This window comes from Tyto alba, unplaced genomic scaffold, assembly GCF_018691265.1.
Source record: "Tyto alba isolate M040663 unplaced genomic scaffold, T.alba_DEE_v4.0 Super-Scaffold_28, whole genome shotgun sequence".
NCBI classification, from domain to species: domain Eukaryota; kingdom Metazoa; phylum Chordata; class Aves; order Strigiformes; family Tytonidae; genus Tyto; species Tyto alba.
The window spans coordinates 4,121,905-4,148,181 of record NW_024881302.1 but is presented as its reverse complement, the minus strand read 5'-3'; the positions used below and the strand labels follow the sequence as shown (position 1 = coordinate 4,148,181).

The window sequence follows — 26,277 nt, the reverse complement described above, 5'->3', positions numbered from 1 at the left end:
CCCACAAAACCATCATCGACTAATGCTGGATCAAGAGGAGCTGGGAAACCTGTGGCAGTGGCAAACCTGCATTTCATTTTCTAGTGAAGTGTTTGGCTATAATCTTACTCCTCAGAGGTGCAGAGTGGTGGAGGCTCCCCATTCCCTGCTCCTCTTTCAGAATTAAGGAGGCTGAATTTACCCCTGCAAAGCGCAGTCCCTCTTCCCCAGGGAGGTGCTGCTCTGAGGAGGTCCTCCATCCCGCCTCTGCCTGCAGACATAAATCGCCTGTTTCTTTTCGAGCAGGAAAACAAGGTGACGCTCAGGCTGCGGAGGGCTGCTAACCCCCAGCAAGGGCCCACCCTGCCCCTCTCTACAGCCACTTCCACAGCCCGGACCAGGCCTCTTCGCCCGCGGCGGAGGCCGCACCCCTCCCTCATGGCGGGGCCGCGGGGCAGGCCGGGACTCGCCGCGACGCTCTTCCCGCTGCCGGTGGAAGGAACCGGGAGCAGGGACCGAGGCAAGGGCCGGGGACTGCTCTGGCCGGCCGCCGGTGACGGGACGCGGCCTCGGCGTTCCCGCCCGGCCCCACGCCCGCCGAAAGGACTACGCGTCCCAGGGCCTCCCGCGGGCGGGTGGTGGCGCGGGGCACTTTGGGAGTTGTAGTCCACGCCGGCGCCAACCCCCCCCGTCCGCCGAGCGATTCCGGCCTCCCCCGCGCACTACGTTTCCCGTCGGGCAGCGCGGCAGGCCCGCGGTGCGTTGGCGGAGACATTTGCGAGCCGAGTGTCTCCAAGATGGCGGCGTGGGGAAGGAGGCGCGCTGGCCCCGGCAGCACCAACAGCGGTGGCGGCCGGGAGAGGTGGGTCGCGGCGGGGGTGGGAGGTGTGGGGCTGCCGGGGCGTCACGGGCAGGCGGGGAGCGGGAAGAGGTGGTCTGCAGCCGCCCGGGGCTCCCCGCGACCCCGGGGCAAGGGCGGGGGCCCAGCTGAGGGGAGCGTGGCCGGGCGGGACGCTGCCCCCGCTGAGGTGGGGCTGGGGCGGCGGAGGCCGCCGGGACCGGCGGTTTCCCGCTGTGGGCGGGTGCGGGGAAGGGGCCGAGGAGCGGGTCGGGGGCCGGGGAAGGTCATCGCGGCCCCTCAGGGCGGCGGCGGCGGCCGCGGCCCTTCCCGCCGCGGGGATGCGAGGCCGGGGGGGAGGAGGGCCAGCCCTGGGGAGGCTCCTTCCGCGGCTATTTATAAAGGTGGTAAGGGCACCGACGAGTTCTGCAGGGTGACCTCCTCCTGTGGGCGGCCGCGGCGGTCCCGGCCGCTCCGGGGGTCAGCGCGGAGCCGCCGCTCTCCCCCCGATCCGGGGTTTGGAGGAGCGGGGGGGATGGCGAGGGTGAGGCGGGCGGCGGTCGCCGCCTCGGCGCTCGCAGAGAGCTCTGTAACGCTCTCTCTTTGCCTCTGTCAGGACGGAGGAGCGGCTAGGATGTGCTGGAAGTACCCACAGAGTAGCTGTAGAAGTTTGGAAATCACCATAACTTTAAAACAGGAAAAAGAGACAGAGGAAAATCCTGTTGAGCTACTTCAGAATCTGTATGCACAGTTCTTTACCTACTTAAAACGTCTAGTTAAATCCTGTATTTCTTTATGTTGGCATTTTTCCTGTTTTGCCCCAGGGCTGACTGATGTAACCAGCAGCTGCTGAAAACTGCTGCATTTTTATTGCGAGAAGTTTTCTTTTGTCCTGCCGCCTTACCTACAGACTCTGATATCTCATTTAATTTTTGCTGTGGCTATTGCTTCATTTTGTTCCCTTGTTGTAATTCAACAGTACTCTTTTTGATGGTGTTGAATCTACATAGCCAAGGAGAGCCAGCCACAAGTAGCCCTTGAAATTCTGGCGCTAATATAAATTGCAGGAATGTTGTCTGTGTTCAGGGAGTTTAAAAGTAATTGAACTGGAAGAGCTGATGGAATTACTGCATCAGTGGAGTCTATATAAACAACTAAGAATACCACAGAGCTCAGTGGCACAGTGGTAAAGCTGTCTGCACCCAGTGCTGGCATCTGCCCTGGCGCTGAGCACATGAGGTGTGTTGTTTTCATGTGGTAGACCTGTCCTCCCAGCATAAGAAAAAAAAAAAAAAGTTAGGGAAATATGGAAAAGAGCACTTGAGTGAAAATCATTCTACCAGGGTGAAAATTGACATGGACTTAAAAGTGAGTTGTTACCTTGTAGTTTAATCTGTGAACTGTACAATAATCTAATTGTAGTTTGGGGTGCATTTTTTAACCTACGATTACTCTTGATGTTATGATCAAAAATACTTATTCATAAACACAAGTTACTTCATGAACCTGCTGCATGTGATAATTTTTCCTTTGCCAGTGGGAGCATCTAGCTAAGTATAAGAAAGCACAGAAGCAACATAACAGAACAGCAGATGCACCACTGATCAGCATTTCACAATCCCTATCAAAAGCTAGTGGTTCTTTTAGATGCCATCTTGTACAAGCGTGATGGAAGATCATACTTCTGATAGGTGTTGGGTGATGTCAGCTAGGTACAACTTCTTGTAGTTGCAGAGTTGGAGCTAGATATGACTGGGCCTCTGCCTCTCTCCGTTGGTGTGTAATCCTCATTCACACCTACTGATCTTGTTTGGCTGCTGGCAATGCCAGTTGTGTAAAAGGCAGTGCTGACAGACCTGATGTCATCAAATGATGACATATGCTTTTTATATGGTGAATGCAGTTTTCTTACACTGGGCAGGATTCTTGTCCAAAGACGCATTTCTCTGAACTGAATTTGCTAATCCAGTTTTCTTCATAAATGAGCTGCTTCAGGGAGTTTTATAGTTGTCAGCCAGCTAGTCTAAAAGGCATCTGTGTGTTGGGAGGTGGTGTGAGGAGACTCAGGAGTGAATAAAACACTGTCTGCTATTAGACTAGACCAGCTTTCATTAAAAAAAAAAAAAAAAAGTCCAGCAACTCTTATCTGTAGGGACTGTATTCCTTCATAAACAATGTTATTGATACAAAGAGGTCTGTAATTGGTAAGAAAGTGCGTTCCTCAATAGGACTAAATGTAAAGACATTAATTTCAAAGGATGTTGTCTGTGAACTCCAGCTGGCGCTCTGGTGGTAATAAGGTTAAACAAAATAACCCAAAACACTGAAAAGAACCAACTAAATATTTGTTTTTCTTCATTCTGGATAGACTCTTTAATGGAGACTGTCTAAAGGGAATTGTTAATCTGTAGACCAAAACAACTTTTTTATACAGAACAGACACTGAATTGTACTTAGTGTTTTTGTATAAAATTCAGCATGATGACCGCCAGAACAGAAGACAGAATGCCATTTGTTCCCCCGGGAGATGTTCTAACAAACTCTAGAAAGAACAGCTTTAATGTCATCACCACTGCTTGTACTGGTTTCTCTGTGCCCTTAAAGAGGTCTCTCCTTTCGCTACCTGCACTGCTCAGATTTCTGGTACTCTGTTTGCTTACAGCAATGATTGACCTGTTTCCATTAGCCTGGCTAATCATTAGATGACTTAAAATTGACACCTCTTTTTGCTCTGGTGGCTGGAGTTTTTTGTTATGGTCTGGTGATGTTTTCCTTAGTGTTGTCTTCCCTTGCGAGGCTGCTTGAAGATCTCACCTATATTCTGTTCTCTTTCCTATTTGGATTTAAGTTACATCTTTTGAACAGAAGTCTTGCTTTATTGCTACAGCTTCCTCATTCTTCCCCCACTTTAATGTATTGACAACCTGTTGTAAATGGCCTTTAAGAAGCCACAGGCCTGACAGCTGTGGCTGATGGCCTGAGACTGGTAGATCGTGTCGATGTTCAGCAGAGAAACAAGTCTTCAGGTCGTTAAGCTCAGATGTATTAGTACTTTCCATACACGATACCCTGGAGCTCTTCTGAGTAGGAAAATACACTGTTGAATATGACTTCGAGGTGGAATATTTTCACAGAAAATTAAAGCCAGACCATAGCTCATTCCTTAATCTTGAAATTAAATTACATTTCAATAAGGATTTATGTGGGGGAAGTTTAGTTATTTAATTTGTCATGCCTTGACTTTATTGAGTTACTCAAGCTTGTCTGAGATGCTAATAATGACTCCAGACACTGTGCTTTGGCCATCCATAATGTCCTTTTTCTGCAGTTCACTTGCACAAAGTCCCTCTGTTGCACTGCTAAACTAGATTTTGTGTGTGTGTGTGTGCTGCTTGTGACAGGTGTCATCACACTGCTGCAAGCCTCTTCTTCCTTATTTTTTTTAACTGGTAATCAGACTGGTCCTCATTTACAGTTAATCTGAACGTATGTTGATGCTCTGAGCAATACTGATGTCCAGGAACATTCTTTAAAAAACAAAACCACACAAACGAAAATGACAAAGCAACCAAACTTGTCCTACATGTTGTAGGAGGGGTTTTGGAAGAATTTTTTTTTGCACAGAACTGTACCTGTGCTTTGTGCAGAATGAGGTTGTTTCTAACTGTGATTCTGAACGTTTTGCAGAACTGAGATAGTTGGACGACTTGAACCCCTCACCAAAAGTCTCTCTGGCAGATTGAGAAACACCTTTAGGCTGAGGGCTGCACGCTGATGAGGCTCCGACATTTTCCCATGCAAGTGGACAGTGGTAGAAGGATGCTGGGGCTTCTTCCAGGATGTTGTCATCTGCACTGTTTTCAGGACTCTTGTTCATTTGTTTCTCTTTTTCCCAGTTGGCACCTGACAAAACCAAAGGTCTTTTCACATTGACTGGCATTATGCCTCTTCCTTAGAAGGGTATTTATTTGTTCATCCATACAGACTATTCAGTTGAACCTTATATTTAACAGACAGGCTGCTGTTCTCAAGAGGCAGCTAGGAGACTGCTTCTGAGCTGGAGACGGAGAAATGGAGCTGCTCTGAGCACTGTAACTGGGAAACTGCTGGAGTTGCTATTGTTCAGCCCCTGCAGCACCTCTCTCCTGGTGCTCTTTGATATTCCCATGTTAGGAAGATAATCCAAATGTAATTTGAAGCTTGCCCTATAGCTAAAACAGATACTTCTGCCCCTCCTGCTCATGGTAGCTCTGTTAACAACTGATTCCTTATCTATAATTTTGGCAATATGTAAATTTTACACTGATGATTTTACATTGTATTCACCTTGCTGTGTTGAATAGTTGAGAGCACTGTCACATTCCCCCATCTATGCATGCAGTTGGCACCAGGAATTAGACATTTAAAAATTCTCAAGTACAGAATGCATGAAGCTGCAGTAGAATAAACTTTTTGAATATAAGATCCAGAACAGCTGTACAACTTTTTAACTGAGCCCTCTTTTTGGGGGTGGGAAGACAGGTCTTGGAAAATCACTTCACTGAATAATATTAACAACTGGTTTTAGGTTCTGGTCTGTCTGTATGCTGGGCTTCTGAACATGTGGCAGTGATTTACAGTTTCTGGAACTAGGTCCTCTTCAACACTGGTTATTTACTATTCTTTTAAGTAAAATGGATTTTATATAATCTTTTTTTTTTATACTTTATAACCAGTGGATGCCAGCTTGGAGTTGATTGCATAGCTCTATATTTTTGTTTGTCATTGCTGGGGGTTGGGGGACAAGTTCCAAAAGGCAAACTCCATAGCCTCCAGTGTTTGAGCAAATCCAGTTGCTTTGACTGGATTTGTTCGTGTGCAGCTGCTGTGTTCAATTGAAAGGCTGTGTCAGGAGAGATCGCCTCTCTGGATTGAGGTCCTCGGGCCTACTCTGCATGCCAACAAGATCTAAAAACATTTTCAAGCCCACATATCTCATCTGTGTCTCTTTCTGTATCATCTGAAAACAAACCACTTTTCAGCGTTCATCCTCCAGGGGCAGCCAGTTCTTGTGTGAAAATAATATGTGATAAACCCCACTCCCTCTGTAACAGAAGTGGAGACTTTCTGCTTGCGTTGCTGACTCTTCATGTGTCCTATTGTTTGAGCAGCTAATTTTTCATTCTTTGTCTTTTGTTTTTTGGGTTGCCCATTTTGCCATTTGCAGCTTCAGCACTGTGACAGAGATTTACTTCCATATTAGAGGACTAATTTGGAGAAACAGCATAGTTAAGGTGCCAGGCTCTATCAGGAATGAAGCCTTTGTGCAGATTATTTCCCAGTGAGTTTTTACAACAAAACATATTTTAAGATCTGTTTGTTTTGGCTTAGGAGGATTGTGCTTTTCTTGATTTCATTGTTATAAAGCCCCAGAGCCTGGCAAGCCAAAAGACTCCAGAAGAGATGGACAGTACTGCCTCTGGCCAAAGTCTTTTGGATTCCTGCTCTCTGACAGGTGGCTTTTGCTTGTGGTATGTCTCTGTGTGCACACACTGTGGTGAAAGGAAAAATGGGATATTCAGAGGGAAGACCAGGCAAGATCTGAGCAAGGAGAAACGAAGTAGATAGGTTAGTGCCACCTGTCCTGATGCTGAGCGTGGAGAAGTCCCATGTAATGTAGTTACTTGGCTTAATTCCTGTGGTTAGAAGCCCAGTTCCCCATGGCTCTTGTACAGGCAGAGAAGAAATGGGCTTGCTTCACCGTTGTTTTCCCAGTGATAGCAGGGAGGTCCTAGGGTGACGAGGCTATTGTGCTATTTCTAAGCCTCTGCAGAGTTCATAGTTGAATTTGGATTCAGCTTCTCTTTTGCAGAGCCACGCTGCATGTTCCTAGGTGTTACAAAACAATGAAAAGGCTTCTTGGTAGGAAATACTAATTTTGTCTGGAGGGCTGTGTTGGCACTGGGTCAGCTTTTGGCATGAAAATGCCTTTCAGCAAGAGCTTTTCCCTGAAGTCATTATGCTTTAGCAAGTGGTTTCACATAGTCATTGGTGGTGTTTTAAGTTGGAGTTGCCTTAAGTCTCAGCATGTCTTCTGTAATGAAATTGCAATTTTTGACTTGGAATAAGCTGCACTTGGAACAGTTGTCATCAAGAAAAAAATCCCTTGGCAGAAACCATTATCAGCTGTGTCCTTAATGTATCAGTGTAACACCTGGTTAACTAGTTCGTTAGAAATTCCTTAATGTTAGCTAGTATTTAACTATATTAGAGATATAGTGCCCTGTAAAATTTTTCTATAGGTGCTGCCCTTCAGGATTTTTCTTCAGATACTTGCCAGTTTACTACAGAACATCAGAGCCTACCACATCCTGTGCTGAAAGAGTTAAGCATAATTTTCCAAACAATGGCTGACAGGAAGATGGCCTTAAAGATGCCTCTGGCATACACAGCATTCAGGTGGATTTCTGTTTTCCTTTCTACCCATGAACAGGCCAAGGGGGAAATGCACTGCAGAGAACTCAATAACTAGGTTGTAAGTTGAGTTTTCCATGCAGGTTATATAAATTCTGGCCAGACTTTTAATGAAACTGCTTATTACTCTGTTTTGAGAGAGGCTGGTGCATCTTGGGTCCTGCTGTTTGAGATGTTTGCTGTTGTTCACAAAAGCACCTACTTCTGGCAACAGCTTGTAATTTAACAATATGCTTGATTACAGATGGCCACTGCACGATACCCTTTGCAGCATGAATGGAGCTGCACAGTAAGCGTGATGTCTGGTAAAACAGCAGCTTGTGAATGTGTATTTTTCTCCCTTATTTTCCAGTTCATGCACATAAGTACCATTGTATTCATCGAGCAAAAAGTGCTAGTTGCATTCTTCATCTCAGCAGTGCCTTGCCTCCCAGTATTGGGAAGGGCTAAATGATGTTGGGATGAGGTTTTTTTTGTCTGCTGTGATTAGGTCAAATATGTATGCGATTTGTTCTCCTTCTGCTAAAGGAATCTGCTAGATATTTTTATCCTTGAGAGGCCACATGCTTAGTTTTGTTCTGGTTAAGCACAAGTATGTCAGAAATAGTTATTTCTTCTGCTTAGAAGGGAGAATTTTGCCTTGTTGTAGTGGATAAGTTTTTACCCTTTCTCAGTGCAGGCAGTCATCATCCTCTTTCTTAGCAGTCTGTTACATTAATGTAGCTGCAGCTGAGGTGATGTGTGTGAAGAGGGTGGAGGGACGGTGGGAATTGATGTGACTTCAGGTACCTAAAAGCTGCCTCTCAAATGGGGGATGTGCAAGTCTTGTGAATCCCCTGTCAGGGAGCACACTCCAAGGTAAAGCGAGCAGTTCGTTCTTTACTGTTAAAGCCTGCCTGGGTTAAAAATATGTTACTTTCTTGCTTTGCTGCATCCTATTTCAGAAGAGGGAGTGAACAGTCCTGTATCAGAGTGCTCTGCTGCCTTTTTCCCCCTCGTTTCCAGCAGTGTTTCTTGGCCATCCGTCGTGGATTTACTATGGATTTACTAGGTTGGATTTACTATGAAGGACTAAATAGCAAGCTGCATCAGTGGCAAGGAGGTAGTTTTACTGTGGGGAGAAATCAAACACATCCATCTGAAGATGCTTCCTCTCTTTAAACCTTCCAGTGCAACTTGCCCTCTTGATGGATGAGCTGCTAGTTTTATTTTCTGTGAAAACTCCTTAGGTCATTCATTGATGTAGTGTGGTCACTCAGGTGTGATACTTCCACTATCCCGAGAGAAGCTGCTCGGGTATCAGTGGGAGGAACCATATCAGGATTGTTAACAAGACCCTACTTTCCCAAAATGTTCTAGCTCCTCCATGTTAGGAACAGGTAAGGAAGAATATGTTGCCTTATTTTGGGATGATTTCACGTACAGCAGGCACATCTAGCTGATGTGAAATGAATCTTGAGTTGAAAAAGCTGCTTGTTGTTGAATAGAGGCAGTGACTGACCGTGAGGGGTTGCCTTCACTTTAGGCATTTTTCTTTCCTCACAGCTGGGTGGGTGAAAAGTCTGCCTTAAAGCTCTGTAGTTTTAATTCTGTGTTTCCTATTAACAGGGTCACCTTGTCCTCCACGGACTGTTACATTGTCCATGAGATCTACAATGGAGAGAACGCTCAGGACCAGTTTGAGTATGAGCTGGAGCAGGCCCTGGAAGCGCAGTACAAATACATAGTGATAGAGCCCACTCGCATTGGGGACGAGACGGCCCGCTGGATCACTGTCGGGAACTGCCTGCACAAGACGGCCGTGCTCGCGGGCACCACCTGCCTCTTCACCCCTCTGGCACTTCCAGTAGATTATTCTCACTACATCTCCCTGCCTGCTGGTGTGCTGAGCGTGGCTTGCTGCACCCTTTATGGTATCTCTTGGCAATTCGATCCCTGTTGCAAGTACCAAGTAGAGTACGACGCCTATAAACTTTCCCGCCTGCCCCTGCATACGCTCACCTCCTCCACTCCGGTGGTGCTGGTGAGGAAGGACGACCTGCACAGAAAGAGACTGCATAACACGATAGCACTCGCCGCCCTGGTGTACTGTGTAAAGAAGATCTATGAACTCTATGCTGTATGACTTCAGCAGGGAAGAGAGAAACTCACAAAGACAAGTGTATTAAGACTCCCACAGTAACATTTTGTTTTTCCTCTTTGAGAAGCAGTGGAGACTGGGAAGGATTTGGTTTAATAGAGCTGTTATTTTTAAAATAACACATCACTGGTGCACCAAGGTTTTTCAGTTCTTCGTTACACTTAAGATGTGGATGTGTGGTGATTTGAGAGGTGTATGTTAGGCCATGGGAGTCCAATCCAGCAGAGGAATGTCGATGAAAGAAAGCTATAGAAAGAGGGGGTGTGAGAGCTTCTTTTTTTTTTTTTTTTTTTTTTTTTTTTTTTCTTGGAAACATTTAAGTATATTGTTTAATTGTATTACACAGAACCAGCCAGAAGTTATCATTGACCATTAAAGGATGAGAATTTCAAATCCTTTTGCTCTCTTGTTACTGTTATCATAGTTCCCTTTTATAGTGTGCTTCCAGGGGATGGAGGCTTTGCGATGAGAACTTCAGCAGTGATAATTATTTATGCAGGCCTCCATGCAGACCTCATTCCTCTTGTCCGTTGCACATGGCAGCAGCGCCCGCCCTTGTTACTTCACAGCAGCCATCTGTTGAAGGAATACTTGTAGAGTGTTGCTTTCCCTCTTGCTTGACTAGTTGTGTTTCTTGGAAGACACTTATTTGTTATCCCAGTTTTTAGATCTTTTTGGCAATTGCTTAAACATTGATGGCTGGAGCTAAAGGTGTCCAAATCCTCTGCTGCCCTGCCGCCTCCAGCCATTACTGCTCTGCACAGTGGAGGTAACACTGTAAGTTGCCATCTACAAACACCTTCTGCTCCGTTCCTGTACAAGTTCTTTCTAACGTGGACACCCCTCCGCTGAAACGTGTTGTGCCACGTGCAGCTGAGCGCTGCTGAGGTGGGAGTCCAGCTGCCTTGTCTTTGTGCTTTTGTTACCGCTACAGCCGTGCCCCGACTGCACAATTCCACTGCTCTTGCTTGGAACACGCATTCTGGAGCTGCCGGCTGCTGCTGCAAGGCATCCACGTGATTGTATCTTGTAACTGTGCTCTCTGAAATTTTAGAATTCACTCTTGTGCATTAATTCATCTTTTAGCTCAAAACTGTCAGAATCTCGTTCTTAGAATGGGAAGTATTTACTGTTTTGCTAGATCTTGCCAGTTACTTTTTAAAGATGGGGGCTTGCTTTCTATAATCTCCTCCTACCAGATGGAAAATTAGGTGTGGCTTGCATTTGTAAGGCCAGCTTGGCACCGCTTCAAGTGTTACGATGTGAACGCAAGAGCAAAGCCATGTAATAAAAACTGCCAGCACACAGGTGTACTGCTTGCTTCAGCAGTACTTGCAGCCTGACCTCCACAGCTGAAGCACTGACCTTGGAAGGGAGTCTCATGAGTTCAGAAACCAAATTCGGTAGTTCTATCTTTATCTTTTGAAATTGCAACAGCAGGCACCAAGATCTCCTCCTTGCCTCCCGACTGCAGCAGGCTTTTCTGGCCGCAGTTCCAAGTTGTGCTTTTCTGCTGATGCAGCTTTTGTGGGAGCAGAGTGTACATCCCAGTCATGTGTGTACTGGGCAAATGAGGTTTGCTGGGAACTCTGAGCAAGTACTTTTACCACCTGAGCAGGCGCATGGGCTGGAGGAAACTCCAGTGGCATCGAGACATTTCTAGGTGGCGGCAGCCCTTTGCCTCTTTTGCTGGTACAGTGGCCGAGTTGTCTCTCTCCAAGGTTAAAAGAAGCTGTGATCCAGAGCGTCTCTATTTATAGCAACAATGTACAGTTGCCTTGGCAGAGAGGAGGGGAAGAAACACATCTACTTCATCTTTCTGTGGTTAGGCCAAGACTGCTGAGCAGGATGCCTCCCGAGGCCTGATGTTTGTTTCTAAGGTCCCGTCTCCTGGATGAATTTTAAACTAGTGGCAGATGTGCCGTAGCTAATACGTACTTTATTGCTGCAGAACACCCTGAAATATCCTTGTGCTAGCCACACAAAAGACATTTCTCTTCTTGTTTTAATCAATGCAGAGTAATCGTCAGGGCTGCTAGTTCCTTTGCTTCACCAAACCTCTGTGGCTTTGGCAATTTTTGTGTTAAGCTTTCCCTTGCCTGGAACAATCACTCTGGCAGAAGAACTCACCCTGGGTAGGCTCCCTAGACATGTGGCTTGCATTGAAGACTCGAGTTAAAAATAAGCAAGCTTCCTGGGGTCTCTTATTGCAGGAAGAAAGGTGGAAAGTCAGCTGAGCTGTCACAATAAGGTAAGTCTGTTTTAAAAATGCACCCTTCATTCTGAGGTGGAGAGAACATAGATCATAGATGGGGGGTAAAGGGGCTTGTTTTCTGATAAATACTAGTGATAATCTAGCTAAAATGCTTGGTGACATCCTGGCTGTTAGTGCCAGTAGCTGTGGGTTACAGTGGCTGGGGACACGTCTCCCTTTGCTGCCCATCCTGACCGTTACAGACATGCTCTGAAACAGCGCGTGCTGCGTTCCTCTCGTCACAAAGAGGGAATTGACTTTCCAAGGGGGAGTGTGCACACTCTCAGTAACCTCTGACCTGGAGCTGGAGTTCAAACAGTAACTACAGTAACTCCCCACATGTCATTTTTTTTCTTTTTTTTTTTTTTTTTTCCCCTCAGGCCTGATGTGTTGCACCCCTCAGCACCCTGGATGCAATAGAAATGCAAAGCGGCCCCTCGGTCCTACCTGGGTAGCCATGACTTGAAACACCAGAAGACCAAGCAGCTGGACAAGACTGGCAGGAATGCTGTATTTTGCCAAGAAATGGAGGACCTGAACACGCAAAACGAGAAAGGAAAAGCGCAACTAATGCTTACAGAAATTCCCCCTGTGGAGAGAGAGAGAAGATAATGCCTTGGTTTCCTGTCTTAACAGGAAAAGAGATATGTACACCCGAAAGCTTCAACTTGTAATTTCAACCCCAGGCCTTTATGTAACAAATCTGCAACCTCAGCTACAGTGAAAATAGTAGAGGGTGTCCTAACTGAGCAGCAGCATTGTGATTGTTAAACATGTCCTGGGCATCATCTGGGATGGATTCTCTGTGATGGATTCTCTGTGATCATTTATAAATCTGTAGTGGTCGAGAAAAGGCTTTTTGAAGAAGGGCCTGCTGAGCCTGCACACCTGTATCGGCGTTTAATGTGACTAATCCTCTGTGTGGATTCACACTTTATCTACTGTAAGCTAGATGATGGGAAGCGGGCTGGCATGAAGTATGTTGTTCTGCAACTACTACTGGTACAATAGCACCCTGCAAAAATGTAAGAAAAGAAAAACAAAACTCTCCTGCTTTCCCTTCCTCTAATGTTACCTGCTGTGAGGAGCTGAGTAGAACAAAGGATTAGTTTCATAGCGATGTAATTTATTTGTCATCAGCTCTGTGCTCACAGGCAGGACAGACAAGGCAGTGGAAAATGCTGGTAAGTGCATGGAGGTGGCAAGAGGGTCTGTACCTTGATTCCTGTTAGTAGGCTTTATTTCAATTATATGTTAAAAAATATTATTTCTGTCCTTGCTGAACTATCTCTGTGCAACCCCTCCTTTTACCTTGTGGTGCTGGTATCCCTCACATGAGAAGGGGCGAGGAATGCAATGCAGCACTCCCTCAGGCTGTCAGACTCCCTGAACTCTGTGCTATGTGAACAGGCATGTATCATTCCCCCACCAAATGTGATCCTAATTAGCACCCACGATTGCTTTAAAACAGATGTGAACTAGGGGTTTCTCTCCTATACTGTCCATCCCATGCACACAGATTCTCCTCTGCTTGCCAGGAGACGGCGTGCCTGGCACCTGCAGAATCGCACTGACTCTGGGCTCTGGGCCTGCAGGAGCTACAGCTGCACAGTACTTACACGAGCAGCATACCTTGCTGTGATATTTTCTATCTGTTTGGTGCTTCCCCTGCATTAATTTGTGCAGGGGTTAATACTGTACTGTCAGGTAGTGCAGTGTGTCCCTGTACATCAGAAAGGCATGATTCAGACAGACAAAATAAATGGCCCAATAAAACTTAAATTTTACATCAGTTACTTCTTTAAAAGTGGCACTGGACTTGGCTTTAGCTTTACATAACGGATGGTTTGGCACGTTGACAAGCAGAGGCTCTGTGAAGTTTCCCACTTCAAGCAACGTATTCTAGATCAGATTGGAAGGAGTGGGAAGGAGATGCTGATCACGAGAGCTCCCAGCTGAGGACTATTTCACAGGGGCTGCGGGGTGGGGAAAACTAAGATCTGCTTATGTGAAGGCAAAAAAGTGGGTTTTATTTGTAGCAGGCCAGCAGAGCTGAGCATGCCTGGAGTCAGGTGAGGTGGTGTCTTTCAGCCCATGGGCCTCCCCTTCTGCCAAGCGGGTTCCCTTGAGTTCCCCTCCCTTGAGGCCTCAGCTTCTCCCCCTTTGTCCAAGCGCCCTTCTCCAGGTGAGGTTTAGGTGCCATCTTCCAGCAAGTTGCCCTGCCCTCACGTGGGGGAAGCCACCTCCGTGCATTGGTAAATGGCAGCGTTTTGAGAAAGGTTTTTCCTGCAGAAGCACCTCCACCCGTGTCGCAGCCAAACTGCAGGGGGTTAGCCTCTCCCCACAGTTCCTGCTCTAAGGAGCTGAGCTCTAAGAGTCCTTTGCTTTTCTCTCCTTTTTTGCTCTAGCTGCCATTAAGGTGAAGAAGAACCTGGGGAAGAGGTTTCGCAGGTAGATGGCCAGCGAGGGTGTCAGGCCAGCTACAAGTACTTCCTTCTTCTTCTGTCCCACTGCATTGAGAACCACCCGAGCGACCTCCGCGGCTGTCTGTCCTTCAGCGGTGTTCTTGTCCATAACTGCCAAAGGAAAGCTGAGTCAGCACCAACGCCAGCAGGTAAGCCCACACGTAAGTACCCTTCCTAAGAATGCTCTGTTCTAACTGTACATGGCTGCTTGTCTGGGTTTGATTTTTACACCAGTTGTGTGTGGGAACACAGGCAGGTATAATTCACGGTTAGGCTACAAGTCAGCAGTTAATCTTTAGGAGGGCTGAATTTTGGGGGTTACTGTTCGTACTCTGCATCCAAAGTTGTCTTGAGATATTTGGGGGCTAACCCGTGTCCCCACTAGAGGCCACGTGTTGCGAGCACACTTTGGAGCAACTCGGTGAGATGGAGATGCTTTAGATAGAGGGCACAAAATTGTATCTCACCTCCATAGCGAGATCCATCTGCTGTTACAGCATTGAGGGAGAGGTTTGTCTGAATGTACCCGGGGCTCACAACTGTCACATCAATGTCGTACTGTTCCACCTCTGCTCGTAGACAATCAAAGAAGGCCTGGGTAGCATGCTTAGAGGCAGCATCTGAAAAAACAGGAAAAGGACTGTGTACTGAGGAAAAGGAGCAGGGCTGAAGGACCCCGCATGGGTTTTTCACTGCAATGCAGCCACTTCTCTGCAAGAACCCAGCAGCTGTTTTCCAACTTCTAGGTTTGGGTTTTTTTTGTTTTTTTTTTTTGGTGAATGGCAGCAACAGGTAGTGGGAGTGAGAGGCAATTTAGGAAGGCAAAATGTAAATACTCAAGTTGAAAACTGGCTAGGATCCTGAGCTTAATATCACAGCCATGCCAAAGCACTACAGAGTGAACCCAGGCTGCCTCCCACTCGCAATAAAGGAGCCGTGAAGCCTGGCTTGGGAAGCATTTGATAAGGGGCTGGGGGACCGCGCTGCCAGCACGGGAGGGCAGAGCTGACAGCCGCTGCCGAGCGCCCTGCTGCCCTACGTGCACTGAGCACCACGGGCTTGCAGAGCAGGTTCAGTGCTGGGCTGCACACAAGTCAAAACCCGATCACAGGAGTAGAGAAGTGTGGCCTAGGGCAGGATTCCCCCCTGTTAAATAGCGCAGCGGCTCCTCTTGCTCGCTCCCTTTCCGTGTGGGCTTGGTCGCTGCTACCGTGACTGCCATCACCTCAACACGGCTGCAGGGTTGACACCAGCAGCACGGAGCTCAGCGCGGGCTGCGTCCCTGCCCGAGGACCTAGGCAGGAGCTGAGCTCCACCCTGGCAGGCCCGTGCGGCTCCGGGCACTGCGCAAGCGCTCTGCAATATCCTCAGGACGCGCTGCTTGGTGCGGTCGTACCCACATCAGCTGCAAGACCAGATGGCCCGAACCTTCCAGGCTCTCCTTCACTCAGCATCGTGCCCTACCACTATATATGCCATCACCACTGTACTTTTCCATTTTTAACGTTTATTTTCCGTGATTTACAGATGCTTGTACGCCAAATGCTCTCCTATTAGCTCCTCCCCTTTTTATAAGGTTTTTTCCAGTAATCTCACCAATATTATTTCTTGTCAAAACTGATTCAGCATGAAGAGTTTGCTGGATCAAGATAACTGTTCAGGCTTTTATTTTGGCATTGGTTGTACTACGGCACTTCATAGCTTATTAAAACAAAAAGTTCCTACTTTCTTATAGGAAATTAAGCAGGCAAACAGCACAGATAAAATGCAATAATATTATGGAATTAATCAGAAAGTTTATAGGGACTCTCAGGTGTTGAGACAGGAATATCAAACTGTTTCCAAACACTGAAAACATATTCTCCTCCCCCACTGCTTAACAACTCTAGGACAGGGCTAATATTTTTGTATTTGAGAGTGCCTTCCTCAGCAGCTGTCAGTGATTTCTGACCACACTAAATGATGCACAGCTCTGCCTTCCCTGCATGCAGCCAGCTCTACAGAGAGCTAAATGTGGAAGCAGTAGCCAAGTATTCATTCAGTCTGCTGCCCCAAATATGTCTTCCCCATCTTCTGTGGAGGTACTTACATGCGGATCTGAAAGGAATGCTTATTTTGCCTTGAACACTGCTGATGGCCACAATGTGGCCTTGTCTCCTCTTGATCATGGAGGGGAGAAGCGCTAGCAAAAGACAGAAAAGACCCATTCAGAATGAAAGTCCTGCCATTACTGCTGTCAAAGCATTCAAAGGTGCTTAAGTGAATTTCAAGATCCTTGTTCAGTGCAGGGGTTGGGCAAGGGATAGTGCTTAGGCTGCCTCTGACTGACGCTGCAGTCTGGCTGGGACATTCACCTCTGAGGAGACTCTTTGCGCCAGCGAGGCGGAACAAAGGCTGGTACAGTTGCTCTCGTCTCCCCCAGGACTTGTTCTTTTCTGCCACCAGAACATCTTTCCATTTCCTGCAGCTGACAGCCTCCAGGCAGAACTTTCTGGGTAAGCAAAGAAGCTTCCTAGGAAAGCTACAGCTTCACCTAGAACTCGTACTGCGTTCTCTAGTGATTTATCAGCACAGACAGGCTAATCATATTTCTCTTCATGAGTTCCTGCCAGGCTAGAGTCTGGAGGTGTTTTAAACAAGATGGTATCTCTAATTGGGTACTTCCTGTGCAGTCATGCCCAAGCATCTCCTTTAGACCTGCCCCTAAACCAAAGCTTTCCTCCCCTCTTATACAGTACTGTACCAAATACAACTACAAACAGAAGTTAAGCTGTGCTTAGTTGTGTTGGCCTGCAGAAGGTATCAGTCAAATCCATTGTCCCCCTGTAATCCAGATCATGGGTACCTTTGGTGAGGGCTATAGGACCAAAATAATTTGTTTCCATCACTTTCTTATCCACATCCAGTCCTGTGTCCACGATCGTGCCTCGGAAGCTGATGCCTGCATTGTTGATCAGTATGTCCACGTGACCCAAGTACTTCAGGATCTCTTCAGCAGCATTTAGGACAGTTTTAGTGTCTGAGAGGTCAAATACCACGGTGTGAGGTTTGTGTGTCTGTGAATAAACAAAAGTTAGCAAAATACCAGCTCAGGCTGTGCTGAATGTGCTGTATTTTCACACTTAGGATGGGATTTCCCAGCTCTGGAAACCCTGAAGCAGGGCCATTGAAACCTCGTGCCATTGCAGTGCAGCTGTTCCATTTGGCAGGAATACCTGACAGAAGCAGGTTGTACTCTGGTCTTTCTCTGCTCCTGTAGCCTGTACCTTATACCAGAGCCTAGGAAAGGGGCAAGTGAGATTCTCCTCAAGTACTAAAGTTTCCTATTGTCTTATTAAAGAAAATGCATCCAAAAAAGTCAAAAATTTAACCCTTGTGCCTTCTACAGAAGCCACCAAGACCTGTCTTAGCCACTGTCAGCAGAACTAGACATAAAAAATAAAAGCTAACAGAAGGAAAGCCATTTTTCCAGATTCAGTATATGACACACAGATGCCAGGGGTCTGGGCACTCTGCACTTGCATGCTTTCACTTCTATTACAAGGCAAGGAGACTTTCAGATGGCTTATTTTTGTAGGATTTTTACAAGATATGACACGTCAGTGCAATGTACTCCTATAGCAATATCTATCCCTAACCACAGAGTTGCATTTTTTCTATTGCTCAACAGAACGACCCACAAGCAATTCTGGAAGTTCTGTAATAACATGAACAGAAATCGCAGCCAGACAAGAAGCCTCTCCTTCTCCCACACTTACGTTCTTTTGGTGATTGGTCACAGTAGAAAGCTGCTGCACCAGGTCTTGGAGCTTCTTGCTGTCTCTGCCACAGAGCACCAGCTTGGAGCCAGCTGCGTGGAAGGCTTTTGCACATTCTTTGGAGGAAGCAAGGAAGACAGAGAAGTAGACATTTGAATGACAAAGAGCAGATCCACATCATACCTGGTGCTAGGCTAAAACTTCTTTTAGCTGGCAAGGGTCTGAGGTGGCTTTATGACTCCTCAGCGACCGTGTGAGTTACAGTGAAGTCCCAGCAAGGTGCTGTTTTCCTGTGACTGACAGACACGTGACTGCAGGGAGGTGGCTGATGTGTTCACGGTCACCGTGCTGGTTATACAGTTGTGCTGTTTACTCATCCTCCCCCATCAGTTGGTCAGATTTGCCTGTGCCTCTTCATTTTTGTCTAGATGCTCTTCTTAAAAGGGACTATAGTTACCTTGTGTATGTCATCTAATGCAATGGGGCCTGGTCTTAGGAGTTTCAGTTTTAGTGAACACCTCCAAGGGGTTTGGAAACCTCTGGAGATAATGGCTTCATCACGGTGATCCTCTTCATCAGGAAAAGGCTGAAGGGGAAATGCTGTGCTATTGTCCTTCCAGTGCTACCAGCTGCTGAGTCAAACACATGTTCTTCTACTCTCCCCTTCTGTGATCCAGTGAGACAGACCCCTCATTTGTGCAAGAGATGACAGGGGATGGCAATGAAGGGTGTTTAAGAACACACAGTAATTATGAGTGGTCTAGTACATTAATAACCAGGAGGGGGAATCGTGTAAGATCTTGGCAATGAGTCCATAAGGGGGGAAACTTCCCTGAGCAATGGTGGAAATCTGTAACCCAACACCACACAGCACTTCATCTGCCCAGCCTATCCCAGCTGGAAGGTCCCTCCTGAGACACTAGTTCTATCTCTTCCTGATGCAAAATACAAGTTCTTTTACCACTCCCAGAATTTTGGTTCTGACAGGCAGAGAGGACAATTTCATCTCCTTTGGCCATTCCGTTACTGAACACCCCTATCCTTAAGGACAAACTCGCGTGCAAAGACAGCACCAATTTAAGCTTTATTTGTTCTATAAACGTACTCATACTAATGAAAGGCCTTGATAGCAGAGAACACCTTGTCTTTTCTTCAAGAAGCTTTTAAAGCAATTATAGAAAGCAAAATTAGACAACATATCCTCTCAAAGAATACGTTTTATTTGGAAAGAAAAAATACTCACTGGTGTTAATATTGCCAAGAGTTTTGAATTTAGAATGGATGGATTTGTACCGTAAGAGAAAAGGTACCTTAACTTGAGGGTGAGGGGCAGGGAGAAGGAGTGGAAATTATGGCAGGATGTCTGGAAATACAACAAACATGAACGCAGAACACCAGTTCTGGGAAGCTTCACCAGTTCTGGGAAGATTTAGAGAAACAGTTTGACTTCCTGACTTTTTGAGGATTTAGAGAAAAAAGACCCCTGACAGCACAAGAATGGCATAACTTGTTCCTTGCTACGATGAGCTCCAGTTTGTACCGAATTATTAAAATTTTTCTTAACAAATTTTGAGATTTTCTTGCATCAAAATTTGCACTGGCTATAATTACAACTGATATGGCTGTGCAAGCTATGTCTCAAAATTCAGAGCAATAAGAACTTTCTGCTCATTACTGCTTTATTCCAATAGGTGCCCCTTCCACAAACCTCTGCTTGTCCTGCCTTTGGTGCTCTTCTTTCGGTACCTACCTTTTCCCAGGCCAGAGGTAGCCCCTGTGATCACAACCACTGCTTCCTGGAGGTAAGCTCGCATCCGCATCCACTGCAGTAGCCGAAAAAGGGCGAAGATCCCCAAGCTGCCACAAAGCAGCGGGATGATGACTGTGCTCATGAGATCCATGAGTTTTCCTTTCTGAACGGTCTTCCTAGAGCCACAAGATGAAAGGAAACAGACCACTTCATCATCAAGAAAATTAGCTGAGGCTTGACAACTAGGGAAATCTGTTCTCTTCCCCCTGCCCTAGACCACCAATTAACCAAATCCCATGCAGAGGTATCTTCAACAGACTTCCTCCTTCCTTCATTTAGGCTTTCAAAAGTTCACATCCATACGCAATTTTAAGCATTTAAATGCTAATCTGAACATCCCAGCAGGGCACTTGGTGTTGGATCTTGTCAGCTGTCATGTAACAAACTTGGGTTCAGAGACCCTGTTCCCACATTTTGCTCTAGATTGTACAAAGTATATTTAGAATGAAAGCTCCTCAGGGCTGGGATATGTCTCTGCATTCTTCTGATTGTAATAAAACCTCTTAGATTTCTCTAGAACAGCCAGTACCACAGTATCTACACGACAGAGAGCAGTTACTGTGTATTATCCCAGATGGATATAAGCCAGTCTATCTTCTGGAGGCTCAGAGTAAGTTGTCTCTCTGAGCATGTTATTTGCTTAACGCACTGAAATCTGCGCTTTCATCTCCACTGTCTTTCACCACCTCTTAGTAGAGACAAGTTATCTGATTTTGATGAACCACATGTCCAATATATTAAGATAAAGCTTATTTTTATGCCAATGTTAATTGTGCAGTTTAACAGCATCAATCTGTGTTCTAATGTACTCAAATTAAACCTGTGAATGAAACCCAAGCTAACGGTACCTATGAGACCTGGCTCATCCTGGAATTGGATTCTGATAGCAATACATAGCCCTAATCTCCTTGCTAAGCCACTGCCTTCAAGGGAGTAGTTTATGTTACAGCTTACTACATGGCCAAAGTGTAAGTGATACTTCTGTAAAAGAGATCACTAATTTTCCCACTGTATATACGCCCAAGCTCTTATGACAGTAAAGTCTGTTACAACCCCTTCCTGTAATCTATACAACTTTTGGGTCACACACAAAGTCAAAACCAAGGAGCAGTATATCTTCCCTGTTGTGCAGAAAGAGTTTGAACTCTTTCAGTTTGACCTGCAAGATAGGCCTTTACCAGGAAGATATTGGAAAGGTCTGGGCACACAACTCAGACTACTTCAAAAAAAAAAGACAGCACGAGTGACATAAAGCAAGAGGTAACTAGTAATGCTGAGCCAGAATTCAGTGTCGTTAAGTAAACTGAGCTTGTATGGAGCTGAAGGGATGACAGAGGCTCTACATGCTGTGGAACATATCAGGGTCTAGCAGATTTCCACTGGGGGCATGGACAGAATTCCTGAAGTAGCTGGTCAGTGAACAGACTTGCTGAACCAGTAGTGAACTGCATAAAACAAGTAGTTCTGGAGGTATTGCTAGAACACAATAAAATACCACGTACAGACAGCTGAGCTAGCTCTAAATAGTGACAAGGTCTAAAAATAAACCCATCAAGTTAGTATACAGCTCTTCTCAAGGTACTGTGGAGCTTCCCACTCCTGAGCTAACTCGTGTATCTACAAAGTACTTCATTGGGTCATACACTGTGCCTAATGCCAGGCCACAAGCTCCCCCGGGCACAGGGAGTATGCCCAGGGTGGGAAATCAGAAACCCAAAAGGAAAATTAAACTTAATGCATTGCAAAGCAATGTGTGAGCACAGCACCCAGCTTCTCAGTCTCATTCCTCCACCTCTCTGTGCTGAGCACACACAGAGCGTGCCTTTTGTACTGATTCACAGCAGAGGACTGGTAGAGTTGATTTAACGTAAGAGTGTGTATCGCTCCTAAAATAATTCCTGGGAAAGAGCTGTTTAGACACAAGAATGAGATTCAGGAGACGAGATGTGGGCAGGGATAGCAGGTGCTGTGCTGACACTGAGCAGCGTTGCTTACAGGTTATTTTGGAATCAAAAATCTTCAGCTCCCATTTAGGACCTTTTTTTATTTCCAAAGTGGGAGCTGACAGGTGGAGTGGCACTTCCTTTAGGAGCCCGTCTTGAAGGTAAGGCATTTTAAAAATCTGGTCCTGACCAGCTTTGCTTCTGATTTCACTAAAATGCAGATGACTGTAAAGCAGATGAAAAGGTAACCGGGAAGAGGAGGCTTTTCTGAAACATTTTCTAACTAAACCACACTAGGAGATGGGAGGGAGTCCCTTGTTTGATTACAGCACGGTCCTTTCCCCTTCTTTGGCAAAAATAAAGGTTGAATTTGCAAGGACTGAACTTTCTGCCACAGGGGCTGGTGGAAAAGAGCCCCACCTTACCAACTAAAAGCTGCCTGTGTTTTGGTGAGGTAGCATCCATTGCTCATCAATATGAACCAGTTATGCCTGCTTAACTTATTCCTTAATTGTATCACTTATTTATCTACCTTCTAGAAGTAGAAAGGCTGACAAAGAAGGTCTGCCTTTAATCCTTTTTCATTTGAAAAATCTCTCCTAGCCTTTTACTGTTTTTCTTTCTCTTCCCTGCCCACCGATGTTATATACAGGAACTGGGCAGATTACCCAATCGCTGCCCTAAGGCTGCAGCAAGCCACTTTTGCAGCTTCCAGGCTGGAGGTCAAATTAACAGGTAACCACCTCTGATGTAAGGGGAGGGGAAATATGGGACAGGAAAGAGAAAGACTGGACGAGGGAGGGGAGCAAGAGAGAGAAGGACAAGCCAATCAGAGATGTAGATCCTATTTTATTAGGGCATACAGTTGCAGTAACTTCTTCCAAGGAAGGTACTCAAATGGCCCCTTCAAAAGAGCCCCAAAACAAAGAAAATCTCAGTTCAGTCAAGCGTGAGAAAGAGGACAACCTAGCCAAACCAAATTAATTTGGAAAGAAGACAGAGTTCCTGTAGTACTTCAGACCTACAGCAGCAACTTTTTCTTTGATTTCATGGACTAGCTTATACCACAAACCCATGAGTCCTTGTTTCAGCTTGTCATATTGAACATGCTTTAAAAAATTAGTGATAAAATAAGTATCAGTGGAACAGGAGAACATGGAAATCAGCTCAAATCACAGAGCCACACTGCAGTATGTTCAACAATTTCCATCTTACAGAGCCCAGTGCCAGGCTACTGACACAACAGGGTAGAAGTTACATTCTGTTCAGTTTTCAGGGTTATTTGGTGGAAAGGCCAAAGGAAGGAATTACTGCAACCTGAAGGAAAAGTCATATTCTGTTCAATATTAGGGTTATTTGCTGCAAAAGCCAGAGGAAAAAACTGCTGCTATCTGAAGAATGAGCTAGATTGTAAATACAAAACCCTTGATTCACATCAACAAAAGTGCAAGGCAAAGGCTGAGAGAAGATGACAAAAAGAAGAAAACCCAACTTAAGATAGGTAACGCTTGAAAATACCTAAAGATGTCCCAGGGCAAATAACACCATGTCACATTATAAACATGGGAGAGGGTGGGGAACACAAGGGTTTCCACGCCTAATTCGAGATGAACTGGATATCCTCAGACATCTTGCTTAAAGGTCTGAGACCCCATAAACACCTTTGTTCTAAAATGTTGGTATTCACACCAAAAAAACCTGTTATTAATTCGTAATAGATAATGTTTATGACACCAGGCTATTGGCAGGAGAGAAGCCGCTGCTCATAATTGGTTCAAATAAAGTCCTGTAATTCTCAGTTCTCCATCCTGAATGGCAGGGTTGGAACATGCAGGTTATTAGAGAGCAGAAATAAAAACACCAATAATGTAAGCAAATACAGGTGATTGGGAACTTTTTGAAAGGCTTGCCACAAAATAAATCACATATACCCACTTAAAAAAAAAACCTTTCCCCTTAAAACAAAAACTGGGTGTTATCCCATAAAAGCCAGGACAATGATTTCTGAAGGAACAAGGGTCTTAGTTAATAAGGTCAAGAGTGCACTAAAGGCAGCAAAGACAAGACCGAGTGCTGAAAGAAACTAAGCCCGTGGTAGTTTCCCTAAACAACACCTATTCTCCTTCAGCTTCAGCCACCTAGAATCACATTGTCCTTTACATGACAAATGACAGCAACTGGGAGGCTATTTTCAGAAATCAAAAAGTGTCATTTAAAAGGTGGGGGGATAAAAGGATGGAAAAAAATAATTTTTTTCTAAGGAAGCCCTTGTCCAGAAGCACAGCAGTTCTAAGCTTCGTTAGCTACCAACTTTAGTCTGAAGAAAGCACAATATCCTACCTTTGAAAAGAACTCACTTGCCAGTGACTGTGAGATGGTGTCTCCCTCTGGTCTTTCAACAGGACAGACCTGACTTAAATTTGGAAATGGCAGCAGTCCAAGCAAATGCGCTCTGTCCAATGCTAGCACAGCCAAGAACTGCCTCTAAAAACAAACCTCAGGAATACGGGCTGTGACCTTCGAAACAGGGGGTAATTTAGACCCCAGATTGAAGACAGGTGTGAATTCAAAGCGATAAAAAATTTACTGTGACCTTCTGATTAGTTCTAGTACTAAACAAATAACTTCTAGTATTGAATCCACAGTATCCATAAAGACTAATACTAGTCTTTCCACACTCTAGATGGAGAAAAAAAAAAGGCAGCTTATTACCTATTAATGTAATGAGTTTGGGGATGTACACCGATGTTGTAGTGCACACTCTAAAATGGGTATCATGCTAATTTAAAGAAAACAAGACTTTTAATTTTTTCCCTTAGGATTCTTGAGAACTTGGAGCACAACTGAACTGACAGATGAGTTTCTCATCCCACTCTGCATCAAACCTCGGTATTTAATGGGGAAATGGGCATTCCCTCCAGCAGACCAAATTTACTAAACCCCTTATAAGCCATGTTTGACAGGCAGGAATGCGAGCGTTATTTGCGCTTTATATCAGCTAAACAATTTTACTGACCCGACTGCTTTAGAAAGAAATGGAAATAAAACTTACAGACAGCTAAGCCAGAAAAAAGTCATATATCACTGTCTGTTAAATCAGTGATTTAATAAAAGCCAATGGGAAATTTGCTGACAATTTCTCTGATGCACAAGATGTCCATAAATGGTAAGTTAAACTTCAAAAAATTCATTCAAAACCCAATGAGAAAAAACAATGATTACATTAATTCAAACAACTCAATTACTGAAATGCCAGTGCACTTACATGCTTACATAATCAGCTTTCGTTCCAAACTCTGTAAGCAGAAAATACCATAAAAAATACACTGAGGTCATCAGAAACCAGTAAAAATCCTAAAAAAAAAAAAAAAGAGTGCAGGATACTGGACAGAGCTCCTCATTACAATACAGCCATTTGAAACAGAAAACAGAGAAGGGGTTCAGGAGAAGGAATACAATAACCCAAGTGGAATTCTCAAAAGAAATGATGGCAACTGGTGTTATCAAGAGTGCCCCAGAAGTGCTGTGCACTGGCAACAATAAACAAGGTTTGCTGAGGGTGGGTACCCTCCAGAATATTCCAGTACCAGCTGGAATATTCTGAATTAACTTTTTCTAGTGCGATTTGAACCAGCTACCATCTGACAAGAGTTACTTGAAGCAACGCCTAGAAAAAAACAGTGGTTGTATTTCAGTCGTCATTCCCACGGCGCCCTGCTCACGTATTTACGTAACTAAAACAACCACCTCGCGCCGTGGCACTGGGAGTGGGGGAAAATATGTTTCTAGCGCCCCCCAAAAAAGAGTGGACTTGAGAAAACATCTTGTCACAAACCTCCCTGCCGCTTTTATTCAGTTACAAGCTTAATTTCCAAGCTCGAAAATCCTGCAGGTGTGTTCGGGGCACCAGCAAAGCGGCCACGATTAGCAAAACGGAAACGCTCGCTCCGCCGCAGGTGTTTTTCAGGTATTTACCCCATCGAGAGCCGCCTAAAACACGGCGAGAAAGCGGAAGCTGGCGCGTGGAAGGGAGAGGAGCTGTGTAGCCAGCAGCCCGCGGGGCCCGGCCCAACCCGCCCGGTTCCCGCCGCCGCCGGGCCCTACCTGGCCGCCGCCGTCACCATGGCCACCGCCGGAAGCGGCGCGCCGCGCATGCGCCTGAGGCCCCAATGCCAGGCAGCTCCCCTGTGACGCAAACCGGAAGTGGCTGCCTTGCCCTTCTCCGGTCCGCCCGGAGGTGCCGTCCGGCTGGGGAACGGCGCTCCCCGCACGGGGTTCCCGCGCCCCCCGCTTTCCCACCCGCAGGGCAAAGGATGAGGTTTGGGTTTTTTTTTTTTTTTCAGCGTGAGCGTGGGACGGCGGCCGCTCGTACGGGTAATGCTTATCCCGCGTCATTCCTCCCGGGCCGCCTCCGGATGAGCTGCTCAGTGGGGTTTGCTGGGAGTGCCCGAGGGAAAGGGCAGAAATGGCAGGAGGGGTCAGAACGGGCAGGTGGGTGCACTTGGCTTCACCAAACACCTGTAGTTCTGGCTCATTTTTACCATCAGATTCAAGGTGCAGAAATTTGGCCGTTCCTAAGCAGCTGAGCTGGGTAGGCTGTGTCTGGGGCTTGTTTTAGGGGAGTCTTCTGTAATTAG

At 45.9% G+C, this 26,277-nt stretch overlaps 2 protein-coding genes across 5 annotated transcripts; one reads left to right on the top strand and one right to left on the bottom strand.

The window, feature by feature from the left end:
* The first annotated feature begins 731 nt into the window (after positions 1-731).
* On the top strand, positions 732-9,803 carry TMEM11 (transmembrane protein 11). The gene is made up of 2 exons (XM_032989029.2): positions 732-841; positions 8,879-9,803. Exons 1-2 carry the CDS (start codon positions 777-779, stop codon positions 9,393-9,395), a joined length of 582 nt encoding a protein of 193 aa, XP_032844920.2. The 5' UTR covers positions 732-776; the 3' UTR covers positions 9,396-9,803.
* Positions 9,804-12,151: 2,348 nt separating this feature from the next.
* DHRS7B (dehydrogenase/reductase 7B) lies at positions 12,152-25,803 on the bottom strand. 4 transcript variants are annotated; one of them, XM_042798361.1, is made up of 7 exons: positions 25,745-25,803; positions 19,638-19,813; positions 17,888-18,003; positions 16,975-17,185; positions 16,219-16,311; positions 14,597-14,749; positions 12,152-14,240 (listed from the first exon to the last, which is right to left on the bottom strand). In XM_042798361.1, exons 1-7 carry the CDS (start codon positions 25,792-25,794, stop codon positions 14,035-14,037), a joined length of 1,005 nt encoding a protein of 334 aa, XP_042654295.1. In that variant the 5' UTR covers positions 25,795-25,803; the 3' UTR covers positions 12,152-14,034. The 4 variants fall into 4 exon arrangements, with proteins under 4 accessions (XP_042654295.1, XP_032844918.2, XP_032844919.2 ...); XM_032989027.2 differs by lacking the exon at positions 25,745-25,803 and adding an exon at positions 25,616-25,716; XM_032989028.2 differs by lacking the exon at positions 25,745-25,803 and adding an exon at positions 25,476-25,605.
* Positions 25,804-26,277: the final 474 nt, after the last annotated feature.

Excerpts from the sequence above, each read along its gene's own strand:
- TMEM11 (XM_032989029.2), top strand. The coding sequence starts at position 777 with ATGGCGGCGTGGGGAAGGAGGCGCGCTGGCCCCGGCAGCACCAACAGC. Across the intron at positions 842-8,878 it reads AGCGGTGGCGGCCGGGAGAG|GGTCACCTTGTCCTCCACGG; the intron begins GTGGGTCGCGGC and ends TCCTATTAACAG.
- DHRS7B (XM_042798361.1), bottom strand. The coding sequence starts at position 25,794 with ATGCGCGGCGCGCCGCTTCCGGCGGTGGCCATGGTGACGGCGGCGGCC. Across the intron at positions 18,004-19,637 it reads TACCTCTGGCCTGGGAAAAG|AATGTGCAAAAGCCTTCCAC; the intron begins GTAGGTACCGAA and ends CTTCCTCCAAAG. Across the intron at positions 16,312-16,974 it reads TCCTATAGCCCTCACCAAAG|CGCTTCTCCCCTCCATGATC; the intron begins GTACCCATGATC and ends GTCTTTTGCTAG.